Source organism: Castanea sativa, chromosome 8 (assembly GCF_040712315.1).
Source record: "Castanea sativa cultivar Marrone di Chiusa Pesio chromosome 8, ASM4071231v1".
Taxonomy (NCBI): Eukaryota; Viridiplantae; Streptophyta; class Magnoliopsida; order Fagales; family Fagaceae; genus Castanea; species Castanea sativa.
The window spans coordinates 49126831-49147778 of record NC_134020.1 but is presented as its reverse complement, the minus strand read 5'-3'; the positions used below and the strand labels follow the sequence as shown (position 1 = coordinate 49147778).

General features: G+C 33.4%; 3 protein-coding genes across 3 annotated transcripts; all 3 read left to right on the top strand.

Moving 5' to 3' along the window:
- Positions 1 to 1295: 1295 nt before the first annotated feature.
- On the top strand, positions 1296 to 3151 carry LOC142608058 (non-specific lipid transfer protein GPI-anchored 6). The gene is made up of 3 exons (XM_075779766.1): positions 1296 to 1899; positions 1998 to 2090; positions 2900 to 3151. Exons 1-3 carry the CDS (start codon positions 1563 to 1565, stop codon positions 3013 to 3015), a joined length of 546 nt encoding a protein of 181 aa, XP_075635881.1. The 5' UTR covers positions 1296 to 1562; the 3' UTR covers positions 3016 to 3151.
- Positions 3152 to 8242: 5091 nt separating this feature from the next.
- LOC142607600 (uncharacterized protein At5g01610) lies at positions 8243 to 10759 on the top strand. The gene is made up of 2 exons (XM_075779144.1): positions 8243 to 9025; positions 10384 to 10759. The coding sequence occupies exons 1-2, from the start codon at positions 8528 to 8530 to the stop codon at positions 10426 to 10428; spliced, it is 543 nt and encodes a 180-aa protein (XP_075635259.1). The 5' UTR covers positions 8243 to 8527; the 3' UTR covers positions 10429 to 10759.
- A 1742-nt stretch (positions 10760 to 12501) lies between these two features.
- On the top strand, positions 12502 to 15670 carry LOC142607799 (uncharacterized). Its single transcript, XM_075779429.1, has 2 exons — positions 12502 to 13266; positions 15423 to 15670. The coding sequence occupies exon 1, from the start codon at positions 12720 to 12722 to the stop codon at positions 13263 to 13265; it is 546 nt and encodes a 181-aa protein (XP_075635544.1). The 5' UTR covers positions 12502 to 12719; the 3' UTR covers position 13266; positions 15423 to 15670.
- Positions 15671 to 20948: the final 5278 nt, after the last annotated feature.

Below are 20948 nucleotides of genomic sequence, written 5' to 3'. Positions count from 1 at the left end.
TGATAATGAGATTATTATGTAACAATTTCAAAATAAGTAAATTTGTATAAGGAATTTGTAAGACTTTATGTGTTTGTGTGTGTATTTTTTTTTTTTAATGTATGAAGTTATCTTTTTATTAGATTTTGTATAATTTAAGTTTCTTAATGACCACCCTAAAAACAATTCATGGTGCCGCCATTGCAAACAGGACCATTATCACATGTGAAAAAGGGTATGCTGATTTTAGAAAGATTCCAACAATTCTAAAGCTTTTTAATAAGATTTCTTCTTCAATCTATGTGTGAAATGAAGAATGTTTTGTTCTGTACATTTTTTTGCACTTGATTTTCTAGTGGAAGACAAGGTATTTTGGGTCCTACATCACCATATAATTTATATATATATGCAATCACGGATTGATCCAAAATAATCACGGATCTCATTGTTATTCACGGGTTGCCAAAACAGAGTAGCTATTTCTTTCTTTGGTAAAACAAAATAGAGAAACCCATAATGTCTAAAATTGTTTTCTTACTGAAATTGAGAATGGTGCTCATGCTCCAAAACCTTACATACAAGACAATACCCCCTTTATTTGTCCAAGACAACTCAATTATCAGCTGCCCAACTAAAATATGCAAACCGTAAATGTACTTTGGATCTAGGACCCAATATCATTCAATATTTAGCTGTTCAATCTGACATCCTTATCGTGTTTCATTAGTTCAATCAGTAAAACTTTTGTCTTAAATAAGAATATGTTGTTAAAAATTGTCTTAAAAGAAATAATGTTTTCATTTAATGATAAATAATAACCATTATAGAACGGATGTTATAAATTTTTTATCCTAAGGAAAAAAGAAAAGACATAGTAGATTCCAATTATCTCAGTTAGTAAAGTTCTTTATCGTCGAGGTTCAAATCCCACTTGTATTAAAAAATTAATTAGTTTCTTAGTTTGATAATAAGAATAATCATTATAAAGTGGATACTATAAATTGAAATTCTATCTTATTTTTCAAAAAAGAAAAAAAAAAAAAAAAAGACAGAGTTGAAGAACAAAGTCATGTCTCTTAGCTAGTACCCATCCAAAATAAAGCTCAGAAAGATTCAAACATGATTAGGTGAGGTGTGTGGGCAATGTTTTAGTTTGTTATCCTCATTTGTCTGATTATAGATTGCTTAACAAATTCAAAAGGTAAAACCCCACAAAAGTTTAACCCCACACTGATTATTGTCACAAAAAGCTCAACCCCACACTGTTTAATACTGATTGTGGTACTACATGAACACAGCAGTTTCGCCATAATTCTAGGCGGCAATTTTTTTGTGCCACCAATAAAAGGCCTGCTCATTTGATGAAGAATTAAAATGGTCACCATCACATGTGAAGTGTCCAGTAGGACAGAATAAATTAGCACTACCCACTGCTTTATATCATTCAGCTCTGCCCTGCCTAACATATAATATAGTCACAAGTCACAAGAAAAGCATAAAAGGCACAGAGAGCATCTCTTTCTTTTACACCTACCAATCTACCATCATTTCACTCCTCCTCCAAACCCTTTTCTCCAAACCAAATGGGCTACAAAAATGTAACTTTGGCTTTCTCATATACCTTGGTGTTGATGATGCTAGTTGGCTTTGCAAGCTCAAACTTGGACCAAGACAGAGCTGAATGTGCAGACAAACTTGTGGGGCTAGCCACATGTCTTCCTTATGTTGGTGGTGAGGCCAAAGCTCCAACCTTAGACTGTTGCACAGGAATCAAACAAGTCTTGCAGAAGAGCAAGAAATGCCTCTGCGTACTCATCAAAGATCGAGATGATCCCAATCTTGGGATTAAGTTCAATGCTACTCTTGCATTGAATCTCCCTACTTCTTGTCATGCACCAGCTAACATATCTGAGTGTGTTTGTAAGTACACATAAATTCCATATACACATATATGTTCACTATCCTTATAACCCACCAAGTGATTGATTGCTTACAATATTTGGTGATTATGGATTCAGCTCTTTTGCATTTGGCACCTAACTCAACGGACGCTAAAATATTTGAGGGATTGACAAACAGCACCAAAGCGAGTAGCACAACAGTTGCCAGTGGTAATAGATTTAATTCCTATGTTTTTTTTTTTGGGTTCTGTTTATGTTTATGTTTATGTTTTTTTACCCATAAACATGGGTGTTTATGGTTTTTCAAACACTTAGATTATTCCTGGATGTGTGTAATCTCCAGCTCCACATATACACTAGATAATTATAAAGAGAACTCCATTGGGGTGGCCCCAAAATGTTAGTTAATAGCTTTGAATTGCTGGTTTTATGAATCTCATGTGGCTTGGAAATCACTGGACCAACCAATTGCTCACTTGAAGAATCTACTTTATATTTATTCTACATATTTTCCCTTTTGATTATGGACAAAAATTAAGTAAAATTTTTTAGGTATTGTACCTTAAGTTTCATAATTAAATTTAACCATGCGATTATATTGGTCGATAAAACATATGGTTAAATTCATTCTTATTTAGGAAATACTTTTTATACTATATTAAAAATTATATTTTAGATTAGTATTGTGTTTTGTTCTATACATTTTCCATATTTTTCAAGTATGCTTTTGTATTTTCCACATGAAGTTTTGTAATTTTCACATGTGATTATGTAGTTAGTTAGAATTACTTAGTTTGTTAGTGATATTTTCTTGGTTGTTAGTGATATTGTTTTATGTTAGCTCTTGTATATATAAGAGTACTTAGTGATGTAATTTATACATATGTAACACATCAATAATACAAGAAGTATATTTATTATACTTCCTCTGTTTTTGACATACTGTGTTGATCAATGCAGCCACAAAAAAGTATTTCCCTTTGAATAATCTTCATTTTCGTTTGTGATTTCTGTTACAGGGAGTTCCAATAGCACTGGATCAAGTGCTGAAGAAAAGAGTGATGGTGGAAAGGGAATGGTTCATGGGATTTTACTATGGTTTTTCACGTTATCACCCCTGCTCTTTTATGTTTGATACTATTTTCATGCCCCTATATTTTGGTCATTATTAATTGTATCTTACTTTATATATTAAGCTAGACTCTATTTTCTTTTCTCCAAATACATTTGTGTGACCTACTACAAGGACTAATTGGATCAGTGTTCAACTATTTTCAACTGTTTTCCATTTGATGGTGATGCTACTCTGGAATATGCAGACAACATTCCTGCAACAAATGGTCTGTTGGTAGCCACAAGCAGAGAAGGCTTTACTATTTTTCCTTTTGGTTTCCCATAAAAAAAACAAAGTTAAAAAAATAAAAGGCATATTAGTTTTGTAAGGTTCTAGCCTAGGTGATGATCGGACTATTTGGAATTTTGGATTTGTTGCAATGACAGGAACAATTAATAATTTGAGCTTTCTAAATTTCTTTTTGCACTCTATTTGCCTTTTTTTCTCCTCAAGAATTCATATGTTCTATTAAAAAGAAGAAATACTTCATATGTTCACTGTTCAATCAAACTCCAATCAAGCTGAATTTGAAGTCCAGGCTTTCTAAATTTTACAATTGCCATGACCAAATTAAAGTCTTTTTTTTTTTTTTTTTGAATAAATACTTTATTGCTCAACCTGAAACAGGGGAGATACAAAAGAATTGGGCCGAATTTCATCTCTATCCCAAGCCAACAAAATAGAAGAAGACAAATTTGAGATGAGAACTGACCGAGTTCAACTTACAAAAACTGCCTATTGGGCCAAAAAATGGACATAGATATTGCCCTCTCTACAAATTAAGGAAAATTTACATTGGGAAAAAACTTTACAAAATACAAAGTGTCTATCACATAAAGTTTTAATATTCCAATGAGTATCAACATCTGTGTTACAAAGTGGCTTATATTCTGAACAATTAGCCCATGAATATGATTTTGAACCATTATGGATTTTTGTCTTCTAATTTGTTGGACACAGTGGAGAACAATAATTCTAAAGGCTCTATGTTTTTCTAAAACAATTAAGATAATGAGTTATTAATGGTAGAAAATAAGTGTTACTAATGGTGAGTCTATATGAGAATCTATATTAATAACTTGTCAATTCAACAACTATCAAAAAAATGTTGCATTTAACATGACCTCAAGGCCAACAGGTCTTTCCTTGAGGCTTGTTCAAGTTTAAGTAGCTTTACAAGCCCTTTGTTTACCATTGGTTACAGTTTGAATAATTTGGCATCTAAAATCCCCAATCTTTGTGTAACACCTATAGTCATAAATTGTGGGATCAAGTGGCTCTTGTAATAAGGTTTGAGTCATTTGATCAGCCCAATCAAAGAGAAGTCTAGGACAAAGTAATAAGCTTTTGTTTGCAATTGGTCAGAAAGGGCTAAACTTAATGATCATAAAAAAATTTATCACTGAAATCCTATGCTAATAATAAAGAATGTCTATGTGAATTGTGATAGCCAGTGCCTAATCTATTATGAAAATTTTCTTTTCTGATCTTTTAAACTAGTAAGTTTAGTCGAAGATAAGAGGAAGAGGAAGATCTAAATCAATGGTCCATACTTTATGAAACATGGTCTCTGTTGATTGTGCTGCCTCTTGAAGTTATAGCCACTTATTTTCATTGCTTTCATTTCTGGATGCTTTTAGTTTTCGTGATCAATTAGGACTTGTCCTAAAAACTACTTGTTGATGTAACGCTTTATTTGTTTCGGCAGACTCTTTATGTCCAATCCTTCCTGATAATGCTTGCATCCTTTGTGTTATCATGGCTGCTGGCACAGAGTTAGCAATAGTTTTTTTTTTTTTTTTAGAAAATGAGTCATTTTAAAAAATAATTTTTCATAAAATTATCTCATTTTTCTCATGTTTGATAGCATGAGAAAAAAAAAATCTCTGACTTTCCTTATTTAATTTGTTGTGAGACAGTGTTGTTTTCCAAAAAATTTAAAGGATTACAATCTCTAAAAATAAGTCATTTTTTTTGTTGACCAAATATAATTTATCATTTGACTCTTTTTTATTTTTTTAATCTTTATGATGATAACAAACCCTAAAAAACATGAAAAATTATCTTCACACAATGTTTTCCAGATGGAAAATGGAGCTTTGGAAAACATGATAGAACAAAGTATGTAGGAGCCAATCCAACTTAATAAGAATCCTACTCCTACCTTTATAACATGGTTTGTGCCATTGAATTGGGGTTAATACATAGGAGGTGGGTCATATGAGTTTTGCAATCTATGGCCCATGATAGATCGCAAAGGAATTGGGCCTTACAATATCATGTCAATAAATCTGTCTCTCCAGCGTCCACCTATGTCCAGGACTGATGAAGGTTAGATTTAGACTCTCTTGGCTATTATCTTTCCAATTTTGTCAATGGACTTTTATGCAATATTAGCATAACAATATATATGTCAGCTCATATAAATATTTATAAGAAAAAAGCACAAATCGATGACTGAAAAAAAAAAAAAAAAAAAAACCTATAACTACTATAGCTATGTCAATTAAACAAATTAAAAAACATTGTAGTTACGCGCATTCACACTTTTTATATATAGAAATTGAATGAATGTCAAAGTTGTCCCCCAACCCCAATAAAATAAAAAGAACAAATAAAAAGTAAAGTTCATTCTAATGAAAACCCTATTTAAAAGAAAAATTAATTTGGAATAAAATCCTGTAAAATTATCTAAAAAAAACAGTTACAACAATCTACTTACAAAATCGGTTCTTCATTTTCAATATATATTTTCTTATAATAATTCTTCATAACTTAGTTGAAAAATGTAAACATGATGTAAAATTTGTTGTATCACAATAAAAATAATTGAGTTAAGAAGTAACAAACTATCTTCTTCTTCTTCTTCTTCTAAAATAGAACAAATAGGAATGAACAATTTGTATTATCTAGCAAATAATACCTTATATCCCTGCAAGACTTTTCAAGAGTTGACAAATTTATAAAATGATAATTAATAATTAAATAGTATTTAATTGTAATTTGTTTATAATTATATTTATTTAAATGCTTACATGCATACTATACTATAAACATAAAGTTACAAGTTAGTAGGATATAATTTCTGATGAAAATTAACTTATCTTTGTTTCCATAATTGATTGAGATAGATTTGTTCATCAATCAACTCATGGCAACTTATGCTATTTTTGTTGCCGTTGGGGGGAAAATCTAAAAACATAACGTTTAGAAAAAATTTTGAATTTGAAAAAGATGAAAAAGTAATGGCTAAAAGCTTAAAACAATGACTAGTCCATCCATTGTTATTGGCTTTATGGGTTTTTAAGTACTTCTTGTTTTTTTGGTGCAAAACAACAGTCACATTTCTGGGAACATGCAAACCATATTGTCTTTTTTATTTGGGGTTTTGAGTCTTATTGTAAGTATGTGGGTTACCGTTTAGCAAAATATCATCTGCAATACTAATAATTGTTTTTGTTTTCTGGGTCCAAAGCAGTAACAGTTATAAGAAGAGCCAAACAAATCTTTGTGATTTCTTTCATTATGTAAGCTTCATTGAAGCTCTCATGTTCTGCCTGGACCATATATGTTTACATTGATTGCTTCTTGTTTTGTTGTTACCAGTAATAACATAGCTCTGAAAACCCTTGTCTCCATGCACTGTTAATAAGGGTCTCTACCTGATGTTCATGAATTGCCTTGGTGTTTTTTTCCTCTTGCAAGACCATCATAGAAGCATCCTTGTTTTTGTTGGTTTGGCCTATCCTATCTTTTAGTTTTAGGACAAAATTACTAGCTGACAATGATTAATATTGGCTGAGGGTTTCATTGGGTTAAACTGTTGTAACCAGAAGCTAAGTTTCACTTTTGTTAACTTCAAGGGCCAAGATCCATTCTGACTTCAATGATTGCTTTATTTTCTATTTTTTCATATAATGATTATAATCCATTGAATGGCACACTGTTCAATAGTGGCAATGTTACCTGTTACTTTTTTTATAAACCAATTTTGCCTGTTACTTATCCGTTGAGACAGATGAAAAAGAATAAAACACAATGTCTCAATCTTTTTTTTTTTTTTTGCTAGAAACAAAAACAAAAAAGATTTGAGACATTATGTTCTCAATCCAATCAGACAAAGTGAATCCAAGGCATGTGCATTACTGCATTATATATATAAACGTTACAAATTTGAATCAATACCTACGACAGTATATGATAAACGTCATTTTTTTATATTAAATTTAGAGGGATATAATGTAGGAATACAACCTTCTCAAAAAAAAAAAAAATGTAGGAATACAATAAATTATATCATTTTAAAAATAAAAAAAAAATTCAAATTTGCAGGAATATATATATATTCAAAACTTTTATCTCAACTTCTTTCCCTCCCTCTTGAATCTCTTTTATGCCTACAGTATATCCCTCCAAATTTTAAGAATGATGTTTATAATATATTGTATAGATATTGATTCAATTTGTAACTTTTATTTTTTAAATTAAATTGGAGCTTTTTGATAAATAAACTAACTCCTAAACACACACACTTTAATTACACTCTTTCATCAAGTTTAAACACATTACTATCTGGAGTTAGTGTAGAGATTTGATAATTATCTCAAATTTCCAAATTTGGTTTGCTTTGAATTTTTTTTAAAGAAGATATTTTGATAAAATTTAAGTTAAATCAGTTTATCTTCTAAGGAAAGTACTTTTTAATAATAAAAAAAAAGAAATATTATAAATAGACAATACCACCACGCTTGTATTCATCCAATAAAAAGCAAATTAAATAAATCTAACATTTATCTTTAAAAAAAAATCTAGACCAAACATTATTCCCTTTGTTTTTTTTTTAAATGTTTAAACACCATAACAAGTATTTCTATAACACTTTTTAACTCGTACGTATTTTTACAACACTTAAATTACAATTTTAAAAATTCCTAATCAAACATGTTTTAATTTAAAAATTATTTTTAAAAATATTTTATTAAAAAAATAATTAAACAATAAATATTAATCTCAAAATTTTTCTATTATAATTTATTAACAATTACCTTAGACCGAATTCGTTATCATGATTATATTTATTTTTGTTGATAAGATTTTCTTTTTTTTTTCTCGCTAAAATAACAAACACAGATCTAAGATCTGAAACATGGCGATTTCCTTTGAAGACTGAAAACTCGTTGCCACATGCAACTTCATGCCAAAGCAATGTTTTTGGAAGAGATAAGAAAGGTAATCTCCAAATACAGACGAGATACTATATATAACACACAAACCCATAAAATACGATTAGTTCTCTTTTCAGTCTTTCTCACTATATATGCATAATGATAGTGAATAGTTTTCAACACTATTATTCCCCATAGGGGCATCATGGGCCCATAAAAAGATTCATAGATCATACCTCCAAGCTCCAAACCAAGAAAGTCTTCCCAGCAACAGCAAAAGCAAAAGCAAAAATCCCCAAAATTCTCTCTGAGACAAAGCATCAAACACTTCGACTACTATCTACGATTCTCTTTCTTATACCCTAACCATGGCTCCAAAACCGAAACCCCATCTGGGTCTGATCCATACCCTCCTGTTCTTCGTTTCCATCCTCTCAAGTCCGTGGCTTTCCCTCTCTGACCCAGAACCCACCGTGTACGAAATCCTCCCACAGTTTGGGCTCCCAGCTGGTCTTTTACCTGACTCAGTCACCAACTACACGTACTCCTCCTCTGATGGCCGATTCATCGTCGTTTTAGCCAAGCCTTGCTATATTCAATTCGATTACATGGTCTTCTACGACACGACCATCACGGGCAAGCTCAGCTATGGCTCTATCACCGGCCTCAAGGGCATTCAGGTCCAGAGGTTCTTCTTGTGGTTCGATGTCGATGAGATCCGGGTCGATTTGCCTCCCTCTGATAGTATATACTTCCAGGTTGGCCTCATCAACAAGAAACTCGATGTGGGTCAGTTCAAGACTATCCATTCTTGCCGCGATAAAGTCTCGGGGAATTGCGCTGGATCCTTGAAACGCTTTCTTCAGGTATAGCACTTTATCAAGTTTCCTCTTTTCTTTTCTTTTTTTGACATATTTCCTATTCTCCTTACCAAAAGCAAGAGATTGATATACTGGTAAGAAGAAAGAAAAATTCTTGAGTTTTTCAGGTCTCAAGGGCTCTTGAAATTTACTCTCTATTTTGAGTTATTGGTAATATTGATGGAGATATTAATTATACAATTGTTTAATGTATACAAAAAGGAAGCTAAGTTAGAAAAAAAAGTGTGAACATAATTTTAAAAGGGTACACGATCTTTCCATCTTGTTCAAACTTCAAAATAAGGATTTGGGGTTCAATTTCAGTGTTATCACCAAAAAAATGAATAGGAATATATATATATATATATATATATATATATATATATATATTCTAATCCTGTTAAAACTGATTCCTATGCCCTAGTAATAACTATTCTAGTTTACCAAATGCGTTCCAAAATTTAAGTGCACAAGGCTGGAAAAGGAACCAGCTTTCGCGTTTCGTGCACATTTCATGTTTATGTATGTGTTGGAATAAGTGTGTGGATTGAGGGTGGAGTTGATTCTCTTGATCCTCTTGGGAGGAATGCAGGGAAGTTTATGAAGAGGAAAAGAATTAGGATTTTTATGTTGCCTTAATTGAAAGAGATGGTTTAAGTTTTTGGTTGGATCCAATTAAATCTCGGATGTGTTCTGACCTGTAGATTTAACTAGAATGTGTTCTTCAATGCTTTTTTGAGATATTTGCATCATTAGAGTCTTGGTTTCTTAGGTTAATAAATTCTAAAATAGGGAAAACTTATGCGGCAGTACCAACTACATAGATACAGGAGCCCTGTGCACTGGATATGACTTTACAGGGAAGTATTTATAATTTTTTTTGGGGGGAGTATGGGAAGGAGGGAACTTGTTATTTTTGAGTTGCAATTTTATCAATTTGGGAACATGGCAAGCAGAGAGTATGAGTAACTTCTGTGTGTATCAAGTTCACTATCAGTACTTCTTAATCGAACACTTGGGTATATAGAAATCACATTTTGACAGAGATTCATTAGTACCATTATGCCTTGGAAACAAATATCTGTCAACTGTGATCTCTGTAGACGATTACTTGTTATTTCTGGAAGTTATGGAGATAATGGATAGCTCATATGCCTTGCTCATGTTCATTTAGTTTTGCATTGATATAGACTAACAAAAAGCTTGTTACCAACAATGATAATGCTACCCTTTTCCAAAATCAAGTGGCTTCTTGAATTTCTGTTCTTTCATTGTATCAACTATTGATATGCATATATGCTTCAAGATACTGACTTATCCATGTTACTTATAACTTGTTCTCATCCCTGTTTCATTACTTGCAGCTCCCAACTCCTTTAAATGAATATCAGATGCTACTCACTGAGTAGGTGCTATGGGTACTTTTGCTGTAATATAGAGGGGTGCAAGAAGGTGTGATGCAATTATCCGACTTCTAGCTGATATTTTCAGACTCAAAAATGACGAGTCTGGTACAAGAGTAGTATCTATATAGAAGATCTAAGTATCATATGGCCTATCAAAAAAAAAAAAAATCTAAGCATAAAATGTGTATATCTGGACAAGATGTTATCTTTAGCTTGAATGCATTATGGTTTCATCCCTTTGAACTTGTACTGTACTGAAATATCATATCGGGGGAATTACTCCATGTAGTGGATGAATGAGATTGTTAATAAAATTAGATAAGAATTGTAACAATTACAGTCGTAAGAGGCTGTTCGTGTTGCATTGGTGCATGTGGATGCAAATGCTGTATGCTCTTGGATAGCCATGAAAACTTGCTGGGATCAAACTCCAGAATTTTTTATTTTGTGATGGGAACTCCGGATATTGAGCCATGACAAGCATGGGATGAATGTGTAAAAGGCCATGGGCTTAACTGCCAGACATCTAGTAATTAACTTGCTGCACGAATTGGAACTTACCCCAAAAATCTCTATTTTTTGGTCTACCTAGTGTTTTGCCACAAAAGCAGTACACCATTTACACCCTTGACCCACTCCACCAAATAAGCTTGTTTGCCTCCTCTCCCTGCCGTTCTCATAAGATCCCATTCTTTAATTATCAAAAAACAAAAAATTCTTGAATCCCTGCTCACACTCAAGACAAATAAGTAAATAACAGAAGGGCATGGCACCTTGGATGTAGAAGTTTGGTTTGTAATCCGAAAGTGTTCAACCAAGAGGAATGAAAATATATAAGGACAATCTTTCTTTCGCTTAAAACACTATTAAATCTAGGGAAAAACCTGTCAACCAAGAGGAATAAAATAAAATACATCTTCTCAAAAAAATAAAATACAATAATGTTACAATGTTAATAATTTCTTAATCCTTCATTGACATTCTTCATCTCGTCTTCTTCTTTTTTATATGGGTAAAGTGAAAGAAAGTGAGTTTGATATTGTCTAAAGAGTAACATTTTAAATTTTGAGTTCCACACTTATTGCTTCAGCCTTTTCAGCCCCTCTAATTCATTTGTGGCAGTTTTTTATTAACTAGATCTCACAACAATTCAACTTTAAAGAGCACGGGTAAGGCATCGCAGTGCTTGTTAACATTTGTTTATATGTATAGTTCTAATTTTTTTCTCCTGTAAAATATTTCTAAAAATAATTTATAAATCAATGTCGGCATCCATTAATATATATATATATATATATATATGTGTGTGTGTGTGTGTGTGTATAAATCATCCATTTCATTTAGCTTTTTATGAAAATTTGAAAATACAGTAAAAATACTTAGACACTTTTTCATTTTTCCATTAAAATTTTCTTAAAATGGTTTATTAATTTATACTCTTAGCATTAGCATTCTATTTTACATTTTCAAAAGCCCAAAACATGCCTTATCCATATTGAAAAATAAGAAATGGGATATTGAAAAAGTTGTAAAATAAAATGATAAAATAAATAATATATCAACTACTGTATGAATAGGGTTTAAAAGTTAATAAAAAAAAAAGATGTTAAGTGAATTGTAAAATACTAAAATAAGATGGTAAAATAGATAAAATAGCTAATATATATATATATATATATATATATATATATATATATTTAGATAACTAAGTGATTTAAAACATACTAACGTAGATAATGCCCTGGATTTTATTTATATATGGGGTTTGATTAATGTGTGCTCTAAATTAATCATTTATTTTGAAATTTTTTTTATAAAGAGTTGAAAAAGTTGTTAAAATAATTAATTATTTTTTTATTTTCTATAAAACATTTCTTAAAATAGTTACTAATACATGTCGTAAGGATAAATGTTAGTAATATATATATATATATATATATATATAAAATTCATTATTAGATAACTATTGGTGATTAATCATTAAGTATTTTAGCTTATCCTACGTAGACTTACCTCAACACAAAGCACGACACGACACCACGCATGCGACCCTTTATCACCCTTTCCTTCCCATACCTTTACGCAAACGCAACCCAACTACCGTTGAACTTCATCTTCTACTGCAAAATACTACCAATAAATACTAGTAATGAACAACTCCTTCCTCTAATTCCCACTTTACCCTTTATCATTCCTTCAAATTACGTCTCTCTCTCTCTCTCTCTCTCTCACAACAAGACTCTCTCTCTCTCTCTCTCAAAGTCAACCCAGCTCTCTCTCAGCTCTCTCCATCAATGGCTTCTCTTCCTCTCAAACTCGTCTCTCCACTGTCTCTCCTCCTAATCCTCCTCACCCTTTTCTCACAAACCCATCTCTCTCTCTCCCTCAGATTCTCAAAACTCAGTCTCAACCTTCCATTTATATCCACAGTCACAGAAACAACCGCAGATGTCCATGACCTCCTCCCACACTATGGCCTCCCAAAGGGTCTCATCCCAAACAACGTCGACTCCTTCACTCTCTCTGATGATGGAACTTTCACTCTCCAGCTCTCTAGCCCATGTTACGTCCAGTTTGACCAGTTGGTTTACTATGACAAGAAAATCTCTGGAAAGCTCAGCTATGGCTCGGTGTCCAGTGTTTCTGGGATTCAAGCCAAAAAGTTGTTCCTTTGGGTCTCCGTCACTGGAATTCAGGCTGATAAGGATTCTGATATGATTGAGTTTTATGTTGGTTCTTTGTCTGAGAAACTGCCAGCTAAGCAGTTTGAGGATGTTCCTGTTTGTAAGACCAAGGCTTGTACTGGTACTACTTCAGCCACCGACTCTGAGTCAATCTAAGGTGATCATTATATCTGTCTTTTTCTTTAACTTTTTTACTTTTTGTTAAATAAGTTGAATCGTATATATACAGGATAGGTAAAGTTTTGATCTTTTTGGTTTTTTTTGGTTTTTTGTGGGACTAGATGGTTATGAATTATGATGTCAATTTTGGACAATTAGATGGATGATATTCGTGTTGACAGTTAAATTGATGATTGTAGAAGTAGAACCTAAGGGCAATTATATTTTGTATGCAAAATATGGATTGAAAATTTACCTTAAAAATATATATATACAGATAAAGAAATTAAGATTGAGGATTTCTGATCTGCAAAGATTTACTGGGTATAATGACTGATGAGAAATATAGAGTAATATATTTGATCCAACTTTTGGACAATGGAAGGGGCACTCTTTTGAATTCCTTTTCTAGGCTGTACAAGAAAGATTTTATATTAAAACAATGGAAAAGAGGATAGAAGAAAATAGTGTGATGCCACAAAAAATAAGTTAAAAATAATGCTGATCTATTGGTTGGGATCACTATACTGGTGATTTAAGGATCACGGCTTTCTTATGGTTGGTGTTTTAAGATCCAACAACTAGTAGACAGAGTATTTTCAACACCATGGAGTTCTTGTCTCCCAAATGCAAATGCAGTTTTGGAATTTTGACTGTAAAGGGTGCAGGACAATTTGGCAATTTCTATTTCATCAAGTGTTATTCAATACTGATAATGTGTCTTCTATTTTTATTGGACTTGGTAGGGGTGTTGAACTTGAAATATGCCTTCAAACTTGGGAATTTGACAAACCTAGAAAGTCCAAACATTTATCAAGCATTCTGCTGGCTGTTATTGTAGAATCTATAGCTAATTAAGATGCATACAATCTTTTGTTAAAATTTAATTTTTGTCATCTATGTTTTAAAGTTTTTTCTTATGTTACACAATATGTGTTCCATATAATTTCTTTCTCATACCACTCCCTGAACCTTAATTAGTAAATATTTTAATGCATATCTCATGGTTAAAGGCTTTTGCTTGATTCATGTTTGATATATTGATAAGAAGCATGCTCTAGGAAAATAGAGTGAGACATATACAACTTAAATATTGAATACTATAGAAGTAGCCACTAACCTACCTTGAATTTCCTAAGAACTGGATTTAAAGCTATCATTTTTTAACCTCACTTTGACAAAGTTTCCTAACGCTATCACCATCATGCTTTCTCCTATTAGGCAAACATAGATAACAAATGGATACATACTTGCATGTGTATAGGTACCACCCTTTGTGGGTGCTTTAGACCCTAGGTTATCTTGAAAGGTCCCCTCTTTGTCCCATACCCTGCAGTCCCACTCCTTATACTTTCACCGAAACAATTTTTTGGAAATTCTTGCTTCTAGTCAGGGCTGGCAAATGGATGGGTTTTGGATAAGGTCAAAGAATGGCACAAATCTTGACCATTCTATTTATCCACAAAAAAAAAAGAAAAAAAGAAAAAAGATCCTTTCTAATTTTTGAGTTACTATTTAAACGTTAAGGGCAAACATTGAGCATTTGAGCTGCTATTACATTGTAAATGCTGCTATTGCTTTATCTACCACTTATTTAGCTTTTTATTGCCTAGTTCTGCTTATAGTATTCTTAAGATGTCATATTGTAGACTAATTCTGTTTGCATTTGAATGTGAAAGTTGCCTATGGATGAGGAATGGCACTAGAATCTTTCATATTCTGTTGTAGTTGGCCTTTAGGCTGTTTTTGAAAGAAATCTCAAGTTAAAAGAACTTCAAACAATTATTGTTAATTGAACTTTTCTAATGAGAGTGTGAGGAGAAAGCCATAGTTTCAAGCGACACAAATATATGACGGGGCCCTAAAGCTCAAAAACTGAAGGCAACATCAAAGTTGCATAGTGAAGTCTTCTCCCATAAGGTTGACTGGAAACGATGTGTGGGGTGGTATGGTAAAAGGCATGTGTTAGAAAGTTTTTTTTACACTTGTTACGACAAGGTATGTCCAGGATACTGAAGATAGTGAAACTACAGTTTAAGACTCCTTATAAGGCATATCTAGGTTCAAAAGATACTCTTAAGTAATCCATTTGTAATTTTATATTTAAGTTGCTTCCAAAGTCTGAAGTTAAATGTTCCTCTGATTTTATTGCAGGTGAAGAGAACCTTTACATCTCAATGCAGCACCTGCTCTCTAAGCTCTCCAAGTTCAGGCATATGATGGGGCAACATAAGCACATATGTATATAGATTTGTCTGTTTTCATTTGTTGAAGTGACCTGTGCAATTGTTTCTGTGACTACTGAGGTTGATCTATAAATAGATCTCCTCTGAGATCAATTATGAAAATACTACGCTTGGTTTAAATATTCCAGCTATAAGGCATATTATTTGCATTTATAATTTCTTTCTGTCACTTTGAGAGGCTCTGATGGGAGTGGGGGAAAGGAGGGGAGGATGGTGTTTTGGAATATGGATATGCATATTACAGAAACCATATATTATACAGAGAAAATAACATTCCTCCCGTGGAATTTATTAAAGATAACCATCATTTCATTAGTTACTGGGTTAATATAGAAGTTTTCCTTCCATCATTTGACTGTATCTTGTCATCTAGCTTCCCTTGCTAGCATCTGCAAATGAATCTATATGGTATTTCAGATGTATGATTTTAAAAGGAGAGTGCTGTCTGATTTCCAAAGGCATTGTTACTAGACCTTCTTTACTTTGCAATTGCAGCAAGCTTACCAATACGGATAAATCCGTGCCAAGACTCATTTTTTTTAACAGCATATGATTCACCAGAAAAGAAAGCTGCAATTCCATAAATGGTGCTGAAATGATGAAGCCTTCAAACAAAATAATCTCCATTAAATGCAATAGATATTACTGAATTTATATTGGCGAAGACGGCATCTTATGAAGCGGAGGTCATCATCCCCCTTCCTGGTCTCCATGCTTCTGATCTTCCTTCCCATTCTAGGCCTGCACCCATCAAAGAAATTTCTTGCCAACTGCTCTGGCTATTTGTTTTATCATTTGCATGGTGGGTCTAGTTTCATTACCCTAAATAAGATGCATTTATGTGAATATTTGATATAAATTCTGCAATAAACTGTTCAGCATTTGTTCAGACAAATTCTAGTGCCAAAACATTATAATTGTGTTAGGGTTGAATTTAGTTCAAAAGCTGCTTAAAATAACGAGGTTATGATCTACTCAAATATGATGGATTGATGATCTTTTTCCAATGTCTTTTGCACCATACTAAAGTTGTAAGTTAAACTTGTTTCATTAGAAAGTAGACATCCTAGTCTTCAAAACAAACACAAATTTGACCCAATTTGGATTTAAAATGAACAAGATATAGCTATTTGAAGTTGGCATAACTATGTTGTCTTCAAGATTTCACTTGACCCTCGCTTAAACGAAACTTAGTAAACAATAAACCAACTTTGAAGTTGTAACCACTTAACGTAATGAAGTTGGCATAACTATGTTGTCTTTTAATCCAGTTAACATTATTTGGCCCACAAAGGCCCAAATTATTTTGTATAAAAGGATAAGTGTGAAAACTAATATGAAAAAGCATAATGAAAAGAAACAAGGAATAGTAAGAAGTGTCAGTAGTAGGGAATTGCGTGAAGGAAAGAAAAGTCAAACTAAAGGAAATGACAAACACAGTAGAAAACGCATGAAGAAATAAGATAGAGATACACAGCAGAACAAAACAAAGCTAATCTGCTACAGCAGGAACAGTGTGGGAATGAAAGAAGACAAAAACTTAAGATAGTAGAGCAAGCACACAAGGGCCAGAGCACCACTAACCTGTACCCAGCCAAAATAAGGGAATTGGGCCCACAGTCAAGGGGATTCAGAGGGCGTGGTTTGGTGGTAGGGGAAAAATGGGTCTATATTTGGTTTCCAACCGTGACTTCTTTTGGGAATATACCTTGCTGGAATGGTATTTTACCCAAAAGAAGTAATAGATGACTAGGACTATCTGATGCATGCCATAGAGGTAGATGGTAAGGTAGCTCAATTCTTATCCATTTGAACCTAGAGGTAGAGGTATACAACAAGAACAAACAAAATAGAATTTTGTCACGAAATGAGTAGTGGTGCAGCAAACGTAATCTAAGCAAAGGTAGTGGTCGGGCAACCAATGGGTTGGTGGGCAATCTTGAAGGAATGTCCATAACAAGCCAAAAACAGTTGGTGAAGCCTTAGGGGTAAAAGGGAAAAATCTCATCGGATCAACTCACTATTAAAAGGGGGGAAATACCTAAGGGGGGAACCCATGGTAAGAGAGCAGTAAGCACCTAAGGGATGCACTTAGAAAGAGGGGCACCTAGAGAGAGGGACCCAAGAAAAGGAAAGACCAAAGAGGGAACAACCCACGATAAAAGAGTAGTAAGAAATTAAGAGTAAAAAGAATGGAGAGAAAGAAAGAAAGAAAGTGGTAAAAAGAAGAGAGGAAACACGACAGGAATAGGGGCATGCATCAATAGACCATCTTTTCCCTCCTTCTTAGCAAACCCATTCTTTGAAGCCCCCCAAAAGTAGTAGTTAGTAGCCATTTAGGCATATTTTCCAAAATGCACAACTTTGATGGCAAAAGCTTATAACAAGATTGTTCAAGTTAGGGTTTGAGTTCCTTCTTGGTTTACTTATTCTATGGGAAGATATAGGAAGATTCAATTTTTTATTTCGATTGCAAATATATTTGATTTCACTCGTTAGAACTTATATTTGTTGTATTTAGTCGTTCTGTTGTAGCACGTTTTTATCATGTTTGCTGCATCAGTTGTCCTGCTATGGTATTTTTACTTGCTACATTAGTTATTCTATTGTAGCACATTTTTATTATATTAACCGTGTTACCTATTATACTAGCTAAACCTTTTCTGCTGAAGCTTTCTTATTTCTTTGTTATTATGTATTTTACTTTTGACACAAACTAATCATTATCCAGCCATAAGTATATATACATATACATTGTATCTCATGTTCTGCAAAATATATTTTATATATGTATATGTGAATACGTATAAGTGTATTTACGAATATATGTATGTATATATTTGAGAATATACTAACCCATGTAAACTAACATTTGCTTGATTGATATTTTCTTTGAGTTTTAGATTTGTTTATGTGCAGGAAGTAGAAAAGTATTTCTGCAGTAAAAAATGAAGAGTAGTCATTCATGTTATAGAAAAGTGCAGTAAGCTTTACTGCACAGCAGAAGGTTTTACTACACAACAGAAAGCTATACCATGTAGTAGAAGGTTTTACTACACAACAAAAGCTATACCGCTTAGCAGAAGGTTTTATCACTGAAAGAAGTTTGCCTTTCTACAAAGCCCAGCATCCTTCTTTGCAGAAACTTCATCCTGGCCAAGAATACATGTGTTCTTCAACACAGCAGAAAACATTAGTAGCAAATGAAAGAGTACTTTGTTATAATGATGGCTTGCAATGTTAGCTCTACGCTTTGTTTAAAGTGAGCAAAAGGAATGAAGATACATGAATGTAAAGAGAAGAAGAAGGCACAAGAAAAGGGAGTAAAGCCACCCTTTGATCTACACATTTAGAGGAAGCTCTCCTCTTATAAAAAGAACCCTACTTGAAGAAAGTACCGTGACAGAACTATTTTGATGAAACCCTTTTCAGTCATCGGCTTAGACGCGAAGGTTGTAAAAGACAACAATTTCTCTATTTTTAGAGAATGAATGAAGCTCGAAGTGAAGCAACCTTAAGTGGCTAAAAGAAAAAGAAAAATGAAGACAGTAAGAAGGATCTTCGCTCCACAAAGTGCTATTCGCAAAGTTGGCAAGAGAAAGAAGAGTCAAAGAATCCAAAGAACCAATTTTGAGCATTCTACAGAGATGAGAAAATGTAGAACATCATAATGAAGAAGAATCCAACAAGGAAGGATTCCACAGCATTTGTGTCTCATGACCATTCACAAAGAGCAACTACACTTACGGAAGAATGAAGAGATGATACTAAGGAGTACGTGGGAAAAGCAAGAAAGCAAAAAAGTAAGTTAGCTGAAGCAGTTAAAGCCTAATTCTTCTACCACAAAATTTGCTACAACCTCCACTTCCTATAGTATAGATGCTGCTCTAGCAGAAGCAGAGTAAGAGGTGTATTAACGCAAAGAAATAAGTGCATGTATTGCAGCAAAAAGTGTCTACATATTCTGCGGAAGTAGAAAAATGAGTATTTATCTCTATAGAAGCAAAGAAATGAGTATGTGCTACTACAAAAATGTAAAGAAAGAAGTATACAAATTGCCGCAGACATAAAGAAATAAGTACCATTGTAGAAGTTCAAGATCACAAGGAATTTCCAAGAAGCAAACTAAGAAACAAAGGAATGATGAAGAAGAGAAGGATGCACACATCTTCATCATCGAAAATCCCTTTGAATGAGGGTAGAATTAGAAAAATAGGCTAAGAATGGCCTATTGTAAAAAGACCCTTGAATGGGGCAACAACCCTTTGAATGAGGGTAGAGGTATGCAAAAGACCCTTGAATGGGACAATAATCCCTTCGAATGAGGGTAGCAGTAGAAAAAGAGGATAAGAATGACCTATTGCAAAAAGACTCTTGAATGGGGCAACAACCCTTTGAATGAGGGTAGAGGTATGCAAATAACCCTTGAATGGGGAAATAATCCCTTTGAATGAGGGTAGAGGTAGAAAAAAAGGCTAAGAATGGCCTATTGCAAAAAGAACCTTAAATAGGGCAATAACCCCTTTGAAGGAGGGTAAAGGCAAAAAAAAAAGAGATTAAGAATGGTATTTTGTAAAGAAAGCCCTCAGATGGGAAAATATTTTCTTTAAATAGGGATGGACGTAAAAAACGAGATCAAGAATGTGATGCCCCAATTTGATTGATTATGTGATGTGTGTGGGTGTGTAATGAGTCCCATATCGGGTATTTACTGGGTTGAATTGGGCTTAATTAACAACTGCAAGGAGCTTCAACTGTGACTAGTCCTTTTGAGGTATGGCGCAGATGTGGCTAGCGTTTTTCCTTGGGTCATTACAAAGAATAATCTCATGAGCTAACAATCCCTTCGAATAAGGTTGGAAATATAAAAAGACTAAGAATGGTTTTCCACAGAATATTCATTGAATTGGGTGGCAAACCTCTCGAATGAAAGAAAAAGAATTAGTAGAGAAAACAAAGAAATGTTTCTGCAGAAACAAAGTGGTGAAAGAATCATTTTCTTTACAAAGAGGAAGGAAAGAAAAGAAGATGGGTACGTGAGCAAAGAAGAAAAAAAAAAAGCAAGGGTCTGGACACGGCTATCAACAATACAACATAAATCAAATGAAGTCAGTAATGAGAAAAGTATCTTCAAAGTCATTTGGGGCAAGCGTGGTAGAAAGAAAGCGCTCCTCCGCAAACTTTCAACACCGACATTAATAGAGTTAGCGATAGACGCTATCTTTCCTCTTGAAGTAAGCATGTGCAATCTAGAAATCGCAAGCAAGAGCTCTCAGTAAGGACCTCCCTCTTCTACAGAATAACATGCAAGCAATCAGCAAAAACAATCGAGCTAAAAAGATGCAAAGTTTCCAGCAAACTCGCTTTGGGGTAATAGCAACAAAACCACCACCCTCATGAAAAGCAACTTTTTGGCTATCATTGGAGGGTCATA